Raw genomic sequence first — 19,747 nt, forward strand, 5'->3', positions numbered from 1 at the left:
TAATGTTTTTGTATAAGAATCCAGAGGAGAATATTGCTGACATGACAGTTTTAAAACCCATCAACAAGTCACGAAAGGCGAAGTCTAACTGCCGTCTTAGAACTCACTGCTTCCTCGACCCGCTTTCTCATCCATCGAATTCCGCCACGTCACTCGTACCAATTGTTCCATAAATCCGAATAATATTAGACCAGTCTGCACCGAATGTTGGGAGGCAATCAGAGGTCGGAGATGCTGCGTAACTCACCACTCTGTTTCATGTCGTAAAAATTCGCCAGGAAATTTATTTTCCTTGCATTATTTTGAAACCTGAATATTCTACGCTTGGGCGAATGTTAAGTGGTATGTTGTTATTTTTGAAGATTGTGAATAATCGTGCTGAACTCTGAATTACTTACGTACTGCTTTGTCTTGTTTGTGTAAACAAAATAGCTGTAACTATATATACATATATAAAATAGATTTTATCACTTATAATTCTTCTGTGCATTAAAACAATTAATATGGTCCTGTTAATTATATAATATATATATATATATATATATATATATATATATATATATATATATATATATATATATATATATATATATATATATATATATAATCACCAGATCCTGATACACAATGTACAAATCATAGAGACTCTAAAAGTAGATTAGGATTCACTTTTTATTTGTATTTTTACTATCATGTGTCATGTTCCACAATACACACACACATATGTATATATACACATAATATATATGTACATTATATATATAAATGTGTGTGTGTACACAGACGTAACTAGAAATAACGAACAAGACTGAAATGAGCGAAAAAAAAAATGGATAGCAAACAACAAAGTTCGGTTAAGTCCCATGAGATGAGAAGTTGCACACAACGTAACGAAACTCTACAGGTTAATTACAGATTGAATAATATTCCCGTGATAAATCAAAAGAAATAGAAAATACTTCGAAAGTTCGAGTTTTAATGTGTCATAACTGCTTTGGAAACTTATAACTAATGAAGGGAATCATGCGTAATATGCGCGTCTCACTGACTACTAAATTATTAAGTGATAAATATGATTGGTTCATCGTGGCTAATTAAATGGGCGGCCGACCTCACGTGGGTGGTTTGAGATCTTTTTTTGGTGTAAATTATGCCGTAGAGTTATAGAGTTATTAATTGCCAAAGCATTTAGATTTGAAATACACGGTAATTAAACTACCCTGTATATTCTACTGATACTTGTTAATTTGAATTCAGATCATTTATTTATTATGTAATTGAGGCATGTATGTATCATTTTTATACAGCCCACTTCAGTCTTGCCTTAGTTGGCCCTGTGGGTATTAACCCAGTATGTATCCACCTTTGTCACCTACTCCGAGGTGCTAGTACTAAACATGGCGGAGGCTCCTTGGGGCGCCGTGTTTAGTACCAGCCCTTGGGGATCAAAGTATTATATACACTCTTTTCCGTATTGTGTGGTCGACAAATTATATTAATAAATGATATCTTCGTGCGGCCTTCTACTTTACTTAGCAGGAGATTAAATTATGTGAGATGGTTTATGTTAATTATGTATGGGGAAAAATTGAAGAAAATTGTAACAAAAAAATTCTTGTGTTCAACATTTTAGTTGTTGAAATAATGTAAATATTGTAATTTTGTTAATTTCAAACAAAACTTAAAAAAAGTTTACCCTGGACTTTGACAAAGGTGGATACATACCGGGTCAACACTGACCCTGTGTATGTATGTATGTATGTATTTATGTATGTAAGCATGTCTGTGTGTGTACGGATATCTGTTCGAGTTCAGTGACCGGTTCAGCAGGTGTCGGACGTGAGATTCTTAAGAAATCTATTTTGTATCATTACAAACAAACATAAACTTTGTATCCTTGTAGCTTCTTTCAGTCGCGTGCTCTTGGCGTGTTCCACTTGGCCTCATGCATAACTGAACGAAGAAGAACGTGATCTCAAATTCATATTCTCTCTCTCTCTCTCTCTCTCTCTCTCTCTCTCTCTCTCTCTCTCTACAGAAACACACACATATACACACAAACCCAAGCACAATCTCTCTCTCACAAACACATGCACAATGTCTCTCTCTCTCTCTCTCTCTCTCTCTCTCTCTCTCTCTCTCTCTCTCTCATGCACACCCATGCACACTCCACACACACTCTCACACATGCACAATGTCTCTCTCTCTCTCTCTCTCTCTCTCTCTCTCTCTCTCTCTCTCTCTCTCTCTCTCACAGACACACTATTTCTTTCTGTGTCTCACACACATATGGATCATAGAACTGACAGACGTCCAATGCACGAGTCAATTGCAGGGAATGACGTCAAGCAAACACGTGCCTGAGTGACATCGCCCTTTGTGTGTTCCTGTTGACTTCAACGAAAGCGTTGCTTGTTCGCCGTTTCCTGCCAGACTGACAGACGATATGGTATTCTTCTCGGTAGGGATTTAATGCGGTGCACTGTAGACATTGCTTTAGGTCGTTTGCGTCGTCCCTTCGGTCCCTAGCTGCAACCTATTTCATTCCTTTTACTGTTCCTCCGTTCATATTCTCTATCTCCCATCTTACTTTCCACCCTCTTCAAACTATTGATTCATGGTGCGACTGCGAGGTTTTCCTCCTGTTACACCTTTCAAACTCTTTTACTGTCAATTTCCGTTTCAGCACTGAATGACCTCGTAGGTCCCAGTGCGTGGCCTTTGGACTAAATTCTATTTCTAACGATACGGTATTCTCGTTATGGATTATAATCTGATTTGTTTTCGTATTGTAATGATTTTTATTACAGCTGGGTTTCTCGCATATGACCTGGAGGCTAGAGTCTAGAGTCAAATGATTCTAGGGACGTAGGTTTGTGTAGTTTATGTTACATTAATCAGTTGTAAACTCTTAAAACTGTAAAATTATATTTTATGCCGAATAACTGAATAATGTTTCAGTGACACTTCTATCGCTAATTCTTTGATGTGAATAAGTCCCCAAGTAACTGTAAGGTAATTTCACAGTTTTTTTTTTTCTTTTTTTAGTTTTCTGAAAAGAAACCTATTGTCCGGCTTTGTCTGTCCGTCCGCACTTTTTCCTGCCCGCCGTCAGATCTTAAAAACTACTGAGGCTAGAGGGCTGCAAATTGGTATGTTGATCATCCACCCTCCAATCATTAAACATACCAAATTGTAGCCCTCTAGCCTCAGTAGTTGTTAGTTTATTGAAGGTTAAATTTAGCCATACTCGTGCTTTTGGCAACGCAACAACACAGGCCGCCACGGCCGGCTGAGAATTTCATGGGCCGCGGCTAATACAGCATTATACCGAGACCACCTAAAGATAGATCTATTTTCGATGGCCTTGATTATGTGCTGTACGGATAATTCGATTGTGCCGAAGAAACTTCGGCGCATTTTTTACTTGTTTTTATTTCATTTTGATAAGTTACAACTATTTATAGCCTACGCATTTCATAAGAATTTCTTGAGCCTGTGTAACGGCGTAAAATTTTATATTATGCCTAAAATCTGATTAATGGATGAGTGACAAAGTCCATCGCTTATTCTCTGAATAGTGAAAAAATCGACATGTAACTGTAAGATAATTTCAATTGTTTTTTTTTTTTATTTCAGGTGAATAAGTTCCAACTATTCATATCCTACGTATTTCATAAAAGTTTTTAAGCCAGTGTAACGGCGTAATATTATACATTATGCCAAGTAACCGACTTATGGATCGGTGAATAAGTCACTATGTAGCTGTAAGTTGATTTCACAATTTTCTTATGTCAGATAGATATTAAATTGTCCATTCATATTCTACATATGACATAAAATTTTCTTTAGCCTATGAACAGGGTAAAATTACATGTTATGCCGAAAAACTGAACTATGAATCAGTGACAGTCCATCGCTAATGCCTTGATACAGGAATAAATCGCTATGTAGCTAAAAGATAAAATAATATTTTTATCTTATTTCAGCTAGATAATAAGTTACAACCATTCGCACTCTACATAAGACTAAGAATTGCTTCAGCCTACGGACGGCGAGGACAAAAATGCGGGCACTTGTTTATGTCATTTATTTTTTATTGCCGTTGGCATAGCTTTATTTTTAGTAATGTTTTTCGTTTAGCAAGCTGTTGTGCATCCCTTATGTGACTTTTGTTTGAGATATTTTAGCTTTTATAACTATCGTAAAGTCATTCCATATTATTGTTTTATAGCTGTCGTATTTAGGTATTGCTATTGTTAACAATAGCAATAACTAAATGTCCACAGTTGAATTTCGCTATTATTAGCGCTTGCGGGGGACTGAAGCGTAGGACATCCAGGTGACCTTTATAACGGAAATGGAGACAGCTGTGGCCAAAAAAAGCTTCGTATAATATCCATGAATAAACAGTGACGTCATAAAGTTACATTTAAAATAACGCTCTTAATGGTTGCGTGTCCGTACTGGCTCAAATTGACTTTCGTGCTACTTTTAACTATGTTAATTGCAAATAAACTTTGTCATAACTTGGGTATATGAGACTAGACACTTGAACTCATTTACTTTTCATTTATTTATGTAATAAGTATTTGTTTATTCATATTTATTTGTTATTTGCTTGTTTTTTGCAACCTAGGCCTTTCTTGCCTGGTGTTCTGTAGGGTAGTATTGTGGGACTCGTGTAAATATTCATTTTCACTATTGTTTAAACTGTTGGCCTTGAAAATGAAACAGTGCAGTTCGGAAATGATATATATAGTGTTGCAGGTATCAACCCCCACCCCCCCGCCCCTTTGCGAAATGGAGAGAGAATGGATCAGTCGCCATCAGAAGATTTGATGGCTTAACCGAACCCAGAACGTGCCTCCACTCCACGATTGACTTTGCATGAGTGACGCTGTACTTGGATGTGAATAATTTGACAATACCTGGTGTTACGTCAATCTTCCTTCATCCACCCCGCTTAAGAAAACAAACACAGTACTTTAATAAGCGCCAGAGGACTACGCGGCGTTCATAAGGTTTCGTATATTTATGGAGAAGACAGTATTAACCGCACATATATTCCATGCGTTTTGTTCTGTTGTTGTTGTATTACTGATCTCCTGTCTGGATGTCTGCAACAAATGATCCGGTCTGGCCATCTCGTATGAATAGTTTTAATAAGGACATTCTTCTGTCGTCTTTCTTGTCCGTACTGCTCGAATTAGTACGTACTGTTTGCTTCGCAGAGCACCAGCATACTCAATTTCTAGAGGCTCGTGCTCCAGACATCTGGCTCATGCATTAAACGTAAATACAAACATACATGTGCGTCTGATCCTGCATATATACCAGCGCGTGTTTATGTAGTTACTTCAGAGTTCACAGGAGTCGAAATCCTGACATGGTTGACATTCTTGCTTAGAAGAAGAAGAAGAAGAAGAAAGCAGCTTGTCGATGGCTGAAGAAAGTCGAAAGAATCATCAAAATCGCAAAGAATAGAAAGATAAGTAGCCGTATGCAGTAGGTGTCAAAGGGAGCATGCGCACTTCCCCAGGTAGACGGCAGCCATTCAGTCATCTAACGGAAGAGGGAAATAAACCAAACCAATTATTCTGACCATCGAATATTGCTTCCGCTGAGCTGAGAGAGAGAGAGAGAGAGAGAGAGGATAACATCAGCAATAACTGAAACAAAACAGATTCAATGGTGTGATAATGAATAGTACAGGAGAATCAGATAGGTCCATAATTGTTTTGAACGCATCGTTTTCAAAGGCCAAGAGTCACACAGCCTGAAGAAGAAGAAGATGAAGGAGAAGGGGAAGAGGAGGAAAAGGAAGAAGCAGAAGAAATGCCAGAGGGAGAAAGAGAGAGTGAAAAGGAAGATATCACTTCCTTATCAGTTATAGCCTTGACAAACAGGTCTTGTCTCATTTTATCTGACCACGCACGGTCTCTTATCTCGTCGTATGCACGAATTCACATATCTTTATTTCGAGATGTTTCTTGCGCCTGCCATAACTCTGTTTCGATCGCAAAGTTTTGTCTGCTTTTTACTAGTATATATATTTGGACGCTGGATGTTATGCTCTCTCTCTCTCTCTCTCTCTCTCTCTCTCTCTCTCTCTCTCTCTGTGTGTGTGTGTGTGTGTGTGTGTGTGTTTGCTACCCATAATGATGTTTCTCTTCCCAACTTCATGCGAATATATTGATCATCTACAAGCGTAGATTTAAAAACAGGTGACCCATCTTCATAATAGTGGCTCTTCAAATGACGAAAAGCTGCCATACAAACTTTGACCTCATTCGACCTTTTAATTACAGGAATTTATCAGTGGAGGTGAATGATAAAGAGATGATAGCGATAAGTACTTTGGCTTCGATTAGCCAGTTGTCAGTTTCACTGGGAACAAGCATGCTAAGGAAAATGTTTTATCTTTTGTATCTGGCAGCGTTACAACAGCAATCGCAAATTTAATTTAGGATGAGAATGCAAGTTATGTCAGAGTGAAAAGTTGTAGAACAAAAGAGTTTTCTGTAGAGCTGACATGTAAAATAACGTCTTTTGGAATTTACGTGAGATCTAGACCTAATTTTTTTTTTTAGCAATTATTAATATATGTCACGTTGCTACAGTCATGTGGATTACGCAAAAGAAGGGATTTTTTTTTGCCGTAACTTGAGCATATTACTTCTTTGTTGCAAAAGAATAATTCCGACCTGCATTCTTTACATTCTAGGAAAGAAGAATGTTCCTATATGATGAGTTCCATAGTATGACATTTTGTGAGATAGTCTGAAGAGATGAAGGCTTTTTATTATATCTAAATTTATTTGTTGAAAATTGCTGATATATATATATATATGTTATATATATATATATATATATATATATATATATATATATATATATATATATATATATATATATATACATGTGTGTGTGTTAATGCATATAGTTGGAATATTTACATCGATTGCAGACCACAAAAAATCAGAGACCATCAGAAAATGTCTTTTCGTGCGCTGTTTCGTAGGTTCGTGTCAAGACTCGTTATTTGATATTGTAATTCGCAGATTCGTATCAAGAGTTAGTAAAGTTTGAAAGTTTTTGGCTCAGGCTGTAAAACATTTTATTTCCCAATTTAACTATATACGAATATCTGCATGTCTGTCATCCTAGGCCTTTACGTCGCCCAAGCAGACGACGGCAGTCAGTGAATGCGTGACAGTAGGCCTATATAAGGTTCAGGCCGTCACTAAAACACTCATCGGTGCCTGCTTTGGTCGATAACCGCACAGACACCGAGTCGTGTACAGAAACATTATATTCAAACTGGGGTCTATTCTTGTTACTTAGTTTTCAGTTTGTTATATGTAAGCCGGATAATAATGAACTGAAATATTGGACTACGGCGATGTCCTTGTCGGTCGATCGATTAGCACCACATAACCTCCAGCATTATGTTGGTGTTCCTTTGGTTTGAAGATGGTAGCATGTTCAGCACAGGCGATTTGTTAGAAGCATAGGCTACACTAACACCATGGTTACTGAGTTTAATATTTTATATGTAGCTCTCAAGCGGTGAAGGAAAATTATTGTGTTCTCTGACTTTGGGCGGATTAAGTTATAATTTCTTCACGCTTCCTCCTTCTTTGCGGGAAATTAAGTTGGAAGTTCATTTAATACTAACAGGAATTAGCTTTACTGTTCCCCTAGACTTGTGAAGATTTGTATGTCGTCGGGATATTCTGCCTACGAAGTATTTCCAGTCTGTTTAATTCAATTTATAATGTTTTCACAGTGTTTCCCCGTGGGGGGATAGTGCCGTCAGTGCACCTCATGCGGTGCAATGTAGGCAATACTTAAGGTTCCTTGCAGGGTCCCTTCGGCCCATATCTGCAACCACTTTTATTCCTTTTACTGTACCTCCGTTCATATTCTCTTTCTTCCATCTTACTGTCCACCCTCTCTTAACAAGTGTTTCATAGTGCAACTGTGAGGTTTTCCTCCCGTTATGCCTTTATAACTTTTCATTGTCAAATTCCGTTTCAGCGTTGAATGGCCTCAGTTGCCTCAGTGCTTGGCATGTAGGCCTAAAATCTATAAATCAATCTATCTGTCTATTTCATCGCATTGCATTTTATCTATTTCACCAAGTCATTGTCCATGCTTGTGTTTTCTCAACAAGCAAAGCAAGATGGCCACCGAATTTGCTAAGTGCGAATAACTTACGAACCGCAAAAAGACTGAATGCTTATTCTCTCACTGAGTTAGCTCATCTCATTCCAGCGCTACCCATTACCGATCACACCAGACTCCCAATTCCTAAGATCTGTTGCAAGTGTCAGGAATCCTCCTTGGTGTTATATACTTATGTTACACGTTACGGACTGCCAGGAGCAAGAGCTCTTGCTGGCATAAAGCCAGCGACATTATGATATAGATAAAAAAAAAGTTAAAAATGCACAGAAGCTTCTTCGGCGCCGTCGAGTTTTCTGTACAGCCGCTACAGCGCATAATCAAGACCACCGAAAATTGATATATCTTTCTATGGTCTCGGTATAATGCTATATGAGCCGCTGCCCATGAAACTTTAACCACGGCCCGGTGGTAGCATATCCTATATCGTTGCCAGAAGCACGATTATGGCTAACTTTAACCTTAAATAAAACAAAAACTACTGAGGCTAGAGGGCTGCAATTTGGTATGTTTGATGATTGGAGGGTGGATGATCAACACACCAACTTGCAGCCTTCTAGCCTCAGTAGTTCTTAGGATCTGAGGGCGGACAGAAAAAGTGCGGGGGGAATAAAGTGCTGACGGACAGACAAAGCCGGCACAATAGTTTTCTTTTACAGAAAACTAATATAAAACAAGAAAGTAACTACAGACATGACAGATCAGTATTCCGTTAAAACGTACAGTCTCCTATGGTTAAAAACGGGAGGAGGACCTCCTCTGAATCCTTGCGATTCGTGTGTGTATGTGTGTGTGTGTGTGTGTGTGTGTGTATCAGTGTAAGCGACCAAATTGTTGCACGTGTTATTCATCTCAAGAGTTCTATAGGTCTGTTGCGTCTCCAATATTCGGAAGATCTTCTTTAAGGCAATGAACCGCTACTCCTGACCCGGTTTTTTCCCCCGTTTGCCAACTTTAAGTCGCCGCATTATGTCGTTATATTCGATGTGAGCGCACGTTCATATGGAAAAAATTATTATTATTATTATTATTATTATTCCATTATTATTATTATTATTATTATTATTATTATTATTATTATTATTCCAAATGGGGAACCAGTCTTATATAGAAAAAGCCTATTTCATTTATTTACTTATTATTATTAGGCTATTATTATTATTATTATTATTATTATTATTGGACACAACTGAGTCACGTTTCTAAACTTACAGAGAATTCTATTATTATTATTATTATTATTATTATTATTATTATTATTATTATTATTATTATTATTATTATATATTCCAAACGGGGAAAAGGTCTTGTAGAACTAACCTATTTCATTTATATACTTATTATTATTATTATTATTATTATTATTATTATTATTATTATTATTATTATTATGAAACAAGACAAAGGCCCATACGTGTTAAACAAAAAAATGGTAAAACCCAGAGAAGCCAACAAGAGGTAAAAATAAATTTTAATCATGAATTATGAGAATCACGAATTATAAACAGCGAATCACACCTTGCACCCATTTATTCACTCGGCGTTGGAGAGGAGCTGAGGCAACGTGACAGTGCACTTTGGGCCGTCAGCGGAAAATGAAGAAGGTGATCGAAGTTACTTGTCTTTGCAGCGTCCCGTCACCCCCTAGCTGCAATCCATTTCATCCTTTTGTTTTTACTGTACCTCCATTCACATTCTCTCTTTTCTGTCTTCCATCTTGCTGTCCAACCTCTCCTAACAGTTGTTATGTAGTGCAACTGCGAGGTTTTCCTCCTGTTACACGTTTTCAAACCTTTCTACTCTCAATTTTCCTCTCAGCGCCGAGTGATGTCACAGGTCCCATCGCGTGGCCTTTGACCAAAATTCTATATTCTATTTCATTAAGAGAATAGTTATAAAATAAATGAAGTAAATGAGCAATAGCAGTTGAGTGAAAAGCAGCAGATGAAGAGTGAATTTAAATCCAGGGTCGTGACACACATCGACTATAAAAAAAATGAAGAGAAATTCTCTTTAAAAACCCACAGGCAAAGCAGAAAATGTGAGAGTGAGTAAAAGAAAGCTTGGGAACATGACAGCGTGTAATAGACCAGGGAAAAAAAAAAAGTAAAAAGGGAGTTGAAAGAAGTTTAGATGAAAGACGGAAGCTGAAGAAATGGCGAAAAATAATTTTGGAAATATGACCCAACAACGCTCTGGTATTAACCCGGTATGTATCCACCTATTTTGGCTTGCTGCGCGGCACCCACTCCGAGGTGCTATAGTACTATGCATGGCGGAGGCTCCTTGGGACGCCGTGTTTAGTACTAGCCCCACGGGGATCAAAGTATTATATACACTCATTTCTATGTTGTGGTCGACAAATTATTATATTAATAAAAGACATCTTCGTGCAGCCTTCTACTTTACTTAGCATGAGTTACCCTGGACTTTGAAAAAGGTGGATACGTACCGGGTTAATACCCAACTCTCTTTGGACCAGAGTCTTGAAACCTAAGATCCCGTAGGGGGTTAGTGCCGTCAGCGCACCTCATGCGGTGCACTGTAGGCATTACTTAAGGTTCATTGCTGCGTGCCTTACGCCCATAGCTGCAACCGCTTTCATTCATTTTACTGTATCTCCTTTCGTATTCTCTTTCTTCCACCTCACTTTCCAAGCAAAAGTCATAGAACATGAAAAGGCGCGTTGGATCAGCTCAGTTTTATATAAATTAATGCTGCAAGAATATTTTCATCTCTTAAATGATTCAGTTCATCGATATCAGGTCGAAATTCCCCCAGGGAAAATCCCCCACTCCTGGTTAAATCTCCCCAGGACAAAATCCATCCAAGACAATCTCCCCAAGGAAAAATATTTACAAATTATATATATATATTATATATATATATATATATATATATATATATATATATATATATTTTAAAAAAACTTTTATTATAATATAACGGTAAAATGTAGACTACTTAAACTTAATGGAATGTGATACCTCTGAGAAAATTCAATATTGTCTGCATTTTTAAGCCTGCGAAATTGTTAGAATTTGAGATGGTTCTCAGAATTTTTGTGTTTTGGTTCAATAAATAGTCAGGTCACATAAGTGAAGAATTCAGCTTAGTTTCTTTTCGGAATCCGCCATTGAAATTTTATGAGTACAACTTTTCAATGTATTTACTTCCTGTATGATATTTTTCTTACGAATCTTGTATGAATAACTTAGGCTAATATTTCCTCTAATTTGGGAACAGTGCACAGATGCAGGGTACGCTGTGATGATCTGTTACGACATGAATTGTGTGCAGTTTAGGAAAAATATCGGTAACTACATCGAGTGTTCCCTCAGAGAACCAATGAATGAAATTAGCCAGAAATTCTAAGCTTTTTGCAGTTTCAAATATTAATAGTTCTAAATGAGTTATCTTCAGTGGCTGAATATTGCAACCAAAAAATTGGCACCATCAGGTGTTTTGCTGACATTGTCGATATAACATGACCTTAGGTTGATGAAGGCATTTTCATCGCTACTGCTTCCGATCCTGATGCAAAACTTTCTGTGAAAGTTTGTGCTTGTGTTTTTCATTCTTTGTTGCACATTCACTTTGGATAAGCATGAGGTTTTAGATCTTCGGCATTGACAGTGAAGGCGTGAAACAGCAGCGCTTGAATAATATACTAAAATGTAAACAAAACAGGTTAACTGTTTAGGTGAGCAAGAGCACGTCCGGCTAACGTCAAGCATTGTTAACTTAACTTCTAATGAACAGTTTTAGTGTTTCCATACTGAGGGAGCATGACGCTCCGAAACTATGTGGATTTCTTAAATATATTTTTTCTTCATTTTGTGGTTTTTTCAGGTTTCAAAGTTCGATATTGATCTGGTATCATCAATAAGGCGCTCTTTCACGGGTAATTTGTTAGTAAAGAGTGGAAAACAGTAGCTTTAAAATCCAAGATAAACAGACTACTTTCATCGTTTACCGTTAAACTCTTCTATCTTGAGCAGTGTTCTTTGATGAATGTAGACCAACATAGTATATGTGTAACAGTGACTTTAAAAAAGAAAACTGGAGTAAAAGTTATTTAGAAACTTCAGATATGTAAGAATAAATGAGAGATTTTCATTTAAAAATAGATTTGTGGCCAAAAACAAGAGTATTCAAGAAAATGACCTTCAGTACAATCAGAAAGGGACCCATGTGATGGACTTCAAGAAGGCCGGTTGGAAGCTCGCCAAAGTAAAACTCGGAAGATGGATGGATGAATTTGAGAACTGTGATTTTCGTGTTCAACGGACCCTAACAAACGCCAACGGACGAGAAGTGCTGTAAAACTTCCAATATCAGACGGTGTTGTTCTGTAGTTATGTTAAGCAGACCGTATGCCAGAGTGGGTTCTCGATCTTCGTATCAGCTCGTATATACATTCAAAATAAAGTCTGTTTTGCGCAATACTTTACCGGAAATATGACCATGATTTAAGCAACATGCTTCCAAGTGTTTATCATGTGTTAAGACGGCGTTGCAGACCAGAACCAGTTCCGTTCGGTTTCCACGTCCATTTTTGGGGCCTTCTTATCGGCCGTCATTTGGTCTATCAGGCGAGACCATTTTTATTTAACGGTTATAGCGTGTGGAATAACTGAAGCAGTGTGTGATAAGGCAAGCGCAAGATTAGAAAACAATCACAAAGAATTGCTTTCGAATGAATTCTCTGCGTAAAATAAATCTTTTCTGTCGGCGTGGCATTACAAAGTTAAATGTAATGACTTGGTAGAACGAGCGAACCGATGGCCTTTCTACGTAGACCATAACCTAGAGGCGAAGTACCAGGTGAACACGCTCCTTAGGAGGAAAATGAAACAGAGAAAATAAACCGGCTCGTTTCCTTGGTCTTGCAAAAACATGATGTTCGTTCCTTTTTGCAGAATAAATGCACAGCAGTTTCATGACATGAAAATGGTTAAGAAAACTTTAAAATCTAATTGACAAATAGTGAATGTTGAAAAATAAGCCGTAACCACCCTTCTAGTTTTTAACATCACTTTCAGGAAAAACTTTGGACCCCAATGTAATTCATAATGAGGAATATGTGTAAGACGCTTAATGAAAGGAATTCAGGAATTGCACTTAACGTTTTAACGTTATAAGGAGCAAGTTTCCTGGAATCTTAAAAAAAAAAAACAGCAAACTTCGCCGAATGCGAAGCACACAAGCTTTCCTATTTCATGCGTATTGAAGGCTCGCATCACATGACCTGCAGTTTGATCCTGAGAAAGTAAATTTTACCAACGTGTCAACGATTTGCTTGAATTGATGTGTACAACTGTACGTCCACAATTCGTTAATTTTTAAAAATATACGTACGTTAGGAAAAAAGCGATGACAATTGTGTGGCCATTCTCTGGGATTACTTTAAGCTCATTGACTTCAGGGGGCGGAGACTGGTGGTGCAGGTCCCCCCCGCTTAGGCATTGGCTCATCCTCTTCAAAAACTATCTGGTGGAACGATGCCATCACTTGTTGCACATCGATTGCTAACAATTAAAAGACTTTCCAGTGCCACTGTGAAAACTCACGACAATCGCTAGTTTTGCACTATTTTAGGCTTGCAGAAACTGTGTAGGGGCTTGGAGAAAATACTTTATGTGAACTTAGATATTTGCTGTGAGATCTGCCTTTTTTTAAAAATAAGTAGTGTGGTCGATCTTTATTCATAATTTTACCAATCAATACGAACATAGTGAAACAACACCCAATTCCAGATGCGTCTGAGAATGTATCGCTCAAGAACTTTTAAAGTGAGAACGTCTGACTGACACTTGCCCCGAATGATTTTATTCTGAAGGAAATTATTCTCGTAAGTAATTGCTAGTATATAATTTTAATATCTTAACTTTAAACATAATTATATTCTGGATGATATAACAAAATTACGATCTGGTTAGTTGTTTTTAGGTATGTGAAAATATATGTGGTTATATTTAATGTCAACGGTCTGCGTACCGTAAGTGAAAAATAATTGATATTCTGGATGAGGCAAAAAAAAAGTACGACGCGACTAGTTGCTTTTGGGTATTTTTTAAAAAAGGAATTCAATGGTTATATTTAACGTCATGGGTCTGACGGGGTCTTAAATAAAAATGTTTCCCTTACGAAGGGATTATTCGCGTTTTCTGTTTGTTCTTACGAGCGAACCGGAAGCTGCCATCTTAGGACCAGCTGAGAGAGAGAGCGAGACTTGTGACCCCCCACACCACCTCCCAGCTGGCTGTATCCTCGCTTATTATTGTTATTCCTGTGGAAAATGACTAATAGGTTAGACTAGGAAAAAATTAAACTACAAAACTGGTGACATGAAGAAGTTGGGGCAGCGGAAAGTGCGAGTGAGATAGAAGAGTGGAAAAGCGTCAAAATCGAGAGGGTCGTCGTCGTATAACTCTGATGTCCAACTCCTCCTCCTCCTCCACCGAGAATGAGACCCTGCTATTGAAGAACTTGAAGAACGGCCTTTCCTGGGGTTCCTGATCGACTGAATGAATGCTGGGGAGGAGGACAACACTTATCCACAAAGATGAAGAAGTTGTTCCAGCGGATAGACCAGAATAAGGACCAGTCGCACTCCAGCTTCGTCGGGAAGGTGTTCGTGGTGGGTCGGAACACTGTCACTGTCGAGGATGTTATCGCCGAGGGTGAGCATTGTTCAAAATCAATTCTGCCGTTGTTTAAATTTTCTAAGTCTCCTTCAGCCCATTTTTAATATCTCTCATAGATGTGATTGAATCCAAAGGCGATCGTTGATGATGTCACAACCTACGGTAGGCTAGGCAGCCGAAGGTTAGGTTTCAGCTTCTGCTGGTTAAGCTTTGCGACGGCTTTATGCTTTAGCTTAACTCAGTTTTATAAGTCCTTAGACAGGCGTACACTACTAGCTTAGTGTACGCCTAAAAACTAGCCAGCATTAGAAAATAGGCTTTATGTAGTATTTAGTAAATTGAGGGTTATGCCATTTTTAGAATTCTTGATCAAATGAAAATATAAAATATAGGAGCGGTTACAGTTTCAGATGCTGTGGGTTTCGTCTGCCGATATCCTAGTTTAGACCCACCACCAGGTGGCAGCAGATACAAAAAGATGGCTTTAACCGTGGACGGCTTTTGACTAATTTAGTTTTTCCCGAAACCCAACATAGGTTTTAGTGTGCTTAGTTAAAACTTCATGCACGCATCATTCAGGAATCTTAGTTCCACGTGATACTAACCCTGTTAGCAACTCTTGAACCCGAGAGACTGATCTTTCGGGTCGTTGGTCAAAGAAATTTTGCCTTGGCGGAGGGATAATTGAATGAGTTAGCGCCCAGCATACGGTAACTGTAATCTACCCAAATATAGTTTTGCAGATAGCTTTTTAATTTTTTGGCTAATTTAATATTTCTGATAGGTTCTGATGTGCTTTTAGCAAATTTAAAATTCATTTCAATCAGGAATGTGTGATTAACCCTTTACTCTCTCTGATCTGTCAAAGAAATTTAACAATAATTGTAGCTAACATTTTGGGAAGAAACTTTTGAATGAAAAGAAAAATGATGAAATTCAGGACTGCATTGTAGCCTATCGTAATCTTAACATATTACCCTGAACTATAGATTGAAATACTGTGTATAAGGTATTTTTTATAGCCTAACCTAACCTAGGACACCATACCTTATGTGACACTTGATGTTTGCATCACAAGGACCCATTCATTTAACCTGACCTTGATGGCTGTAAATCAGAAACAATATTGGGTGACTTAACATTAGGTTTTGTTGTCCTCTTCAAGGCGAATGTTGTCATGTATTTACAAATGATTGCCATAGCCTTGTTTTGTCAAAATCACAACGAAAACTATCACTTGCTTCCAAAGCTGGAAAATGACATGGAAAATTTACATGAAGGTCTTGTGTAACACTATGTAACAAAACAAATTGGAAATCATATAATTAATTAAATACAGAAAACGTTTGAAATAATGCTCCTCAATGGCTGATAGGAACCGTGGTGATTATGATGAAGATGACAGATTAGCACATTAGACTGGACACCTCTGAAAGAGGTGAGTGCAGTAACTTGGCTGTACACAAAAATCATAGTTTGTACATCCCCTCTGTTTCTTGGAAACTGTCCACCTCTGAAAATTTGTTCCTAATAGAAATAGGTTTTGTAATGTACCATCTTAGCCATTGGTCATTTTATCTGTGCCGTATCAAATACATTACTGATAAGACAAGGAATCTTGTATTGTTATTATTTAGCATAGGCTTTGTTAACAAATACATTACTGGAAAGCAAGGAATCTTGTATTGCTATTATTTAGCATAGGCTATATTAAGAAATAAATTACTGGTAAGGCAAGGAATCTTGTACTGCTATTATTTAGCATAGGGTATGCAAACAAATTCATTACCGGTAAGGCAAGGAACCTTGTACTGCTATTATTTAGCATATGGCATGCAAACAAATTCATTACGGATAAGGCAAGGAACCTTGTGCTGCATTGCTATTATTTAGCTTAGGCTATGTTAACAAATACATTACTGGTAAGGCAAAGGAATTTTGTCCTGCTATTATTTAGCATAGGCTTAGCATATGGCTATGCAAAATGTAAGATGTAATCTGTATATGCCCAGAACAGAACATTTGATATTAGCAACTGAGTTTGTTAAGATTTTAAAAAAATAGTCCTGATTGCATATGTGATGTTAGCCTTTATAGGCCAGAGTCAGACCATTAAATATTCTTTTTTAAAGTTATCTAAATCAACTGGTCGCTACTGAGGTTTGTTAAGATTTTAACTTTTAGTAAATATTAAGAAATACCATTAGCCCTGATTGTATTTGATAAATAAGATTGATTAACCTAAGAGATACATCCCCTCATTTTTTTACTAACAAAAATTAATGTTTTGGAGAGGGCAAAATAAAAAATAGGAAAATCAGAGGGATGCAGCTTAACCCAGCCCTTTCTTAGTTCCATGTCTTAGGGTTTGAACCCTGGACAACCCCTCCCCTCCTCCCCTTCCCACCATCTAATGTTATATTTTGATTGAGTGACATACAAAATGCATAATACCAGGGACCACCCAGCCAGACCTGCCAATCATATACCAACACTGGTTTACATTTATTTGCTGTCATCTTCTTGATATCCTTAAAAATAATAAATAACCCTTGACTGGTCTTCCACCTAACTTCCCTGACTACAAGTTACTATGCTGTTTGGAAAAGGTGCTGTTGTAATTTCTGACCAGAAAATAATGCCAAATTGTCAAAATCACAAACTATTAAAAAGGCAGTACTGTATTTCACATTTAAAAGTCACATACTTCCCAAGTAATTTTCGTCTTCAGAACCTGTACTCATTTGAATAAGCTGATTTTTTTTATACAGTATATTCAACACTGAGTCCATTTACACCATTTTTTAAGAAATTGCAGTGAGGCAACATTGGTTGTTTAAAATCATACCTGTATGTGCAATGCATTAGCCAAAATGGCAGCCCATGACTGATTAAAACTAAAGCTTTATGAAACTAATACCACTTAGCTCTCAGAACATGAAAGTAATGATTGGTCTGATCACAAAAATAGCTTAGAAAGCATTTATGTTGGTAATGATAATGTAAGTGTTGTTAGTTAAAAACTGACATGCGGGGCAGCATATTAATAAAGTTATTTTATCTGTATCCTTCCAGTATCTTGCTAAGCAGATATGTTTAACATTTTTTATATATAAAAATGCCTTAGAACTGACAGAAATATCTGGTTAACATATACAGTATGGACTGTTTTACCAAAAGTATAAAAGTTTTTTATATCTTTTATTTAGAAAAATACATTTTAAAGTTCATTTTACTATTCAATACATATGCAATATATGTAAAGTAAGAAATACCCATTTGATGATTCAGCCTGGCTAGTTTTTTATATTCATAACATTTTGATTATTTTTTGTAAATGGTTAGGCTGAGATGTTTATAAAAGTAGATTACCTTTGTGAAGTCTTTTGATATCAGCACTTATGTCAGGTTATTTTAACAAGCGTATGGTTTGGCACACCTGTTCTGATAGGCAAGGTTGTTTCCAAGTGCAGGCTGGTGTTGTTCATTCAGTATTTTACCACTTCCTGCTAATGACCCTGTCATTTCTGTGTTGTTTCTTATTTTGTCAGTTGCAACCATTTCTCTCTTACAGTATATGACTTCCAAGACTAATATATAATTACTGTACTGAGATATTACTTTGACGGAAGTATAAAACTTTTGTTTGTGGACATATGCCCCATATTTATTATTGTTTATTTTCTCTGGGTCATTAGTCTAATGTTCTGTCTTCCCAGTCTAATTTTGTAGTACTTAAGCACTTCAACTTACCAGACTTTTGTACTTATCAGCTACATTATTATGATTATTTTTTTCTATACCATCATTTTAGATGTGATGCAATTACATTAAGTGGAAAGTAAATGTTAGTTTAGTTTAGGAACAGTGTGGAATTGGGTCAGCTGTAAGATGCGTAGAAAATATTCAGTAGGCTTTAATATAGGTTCTTTTGTACCTAACAGATTGTGTTGCTTATCAGAAAGTCAGACCCCCGAAGTGTCTGTTAAGCTGAAAGGCTACTGTAATGGTATTAGCACTTGCCACTGTTGTAGCCATGGTTACTAGGGGCCTATGGGTAAAGCACTTGAAATTCCATCCCCATGGCTAGGCAGTGTGGAATGCCCTAGGTTAGGTTAACCCTTACGTTAACAGTGTTGATTGTAGTGCTTATACAATTCTGAGGCTTTTTCTTTCAGTTTGCTTTGATTAGCATATTAGTGTGACCTTTTTACCAATCAGTCCCTTATTACTGTATTGCCGAGTGAATTGAGGCGAGGTTTAAAGTTGCTTAGTTAATGAAAGAAATGATTATCAGTATCATATTTACAAACATTCAACTTACAAACATTCAGAGATACAAACAAAAGGGTTCACAAATCAAAATTGTGTTCAGAGCGCTCCCCTTAGCCACCCGTAAGTTCAAATTCTGGTTTGCTTGCCTTTTCAGTACATACAGTACTGTATATACAGTGTATTGTGTTTTAGGATGAAAAAATTTACATTACTGTATTGATTTTATCATACTGTACTGAAATAGGCATGAAGAGTACAGTAACCAACTTACAAACAATTCAACATACAAACAGCTGTCCAGAATGTAACTCATTTGCAAGTAGGTGGTGTCTGTACAGTATATAGTAATTCTGTTTAGTATTAAAAATTTGCCGCCAGTCTAGGCTACCCAAGTTGCTATTAGACGTCTATATTTAGGAAATTATACAGGAAGTTTTGTCAGTGGTATCAGAGTATTTTTCAGATCTTCAGAAAAAAATTATCTTGTTGTATCACTGACGACATCCTATGCCAGGGTTGTAGTGTTTACTGTAGAGTGAGGGAAGTGTAATTCCTCATATTTTGTAATTTTCTCAGACATGCATGCTTGCCAGAGGCCATACTGAAATGATCTTAAGTTTGGAAAATGGGAA

The 19,747-nt window shown here is 37.1% G+C and overlaps 1 protein-coding gene across 2 annotated transcripts in view; it reads left to right on the forward strand.

The window, feature by feature from the left end:
* The first annotated feature begins 12,042 nt into the window (after positions 1-12,042).
* Positions 12,043-19,747, forward strand: part of Nak (Numb-associated kinase) — a 94,823-nt gene continuing 87,118 nt past the window's right edge. Inside the window, exon 1 of one of the 2 annotated variants that reach the window (XM_067106498.1) lies at positions 12,043-14,876. In XM_067106498.1, coding sequence (XP_066962599.1) covers positions 14,759-14,876 — 118 coding nt within the window. In that variant the 5' untranslated portion in view covers positions 12,043-14,758. The remainder of the gene's footprint in view (positions 14,877-19,747) is intronic. The other variant, XM_067106499.1, reaches the window with a different exon arrangement.

This window comes from Macrobrachium rosenbergii, chromosome 7 (genome assembly GCF_040412425.1).
Source record: "Macrobrachium rosenbergii isolate ZJJX-2024 chromosome 7, ASM4041242v1, whole genome shotgun sequence".
NCBI lineage: Eukaryota > Metazoa > Arthropoda > Malacostraca > Decapoda > Palaemonidae > Macrobrachium > Macrobrachium rosenbergii.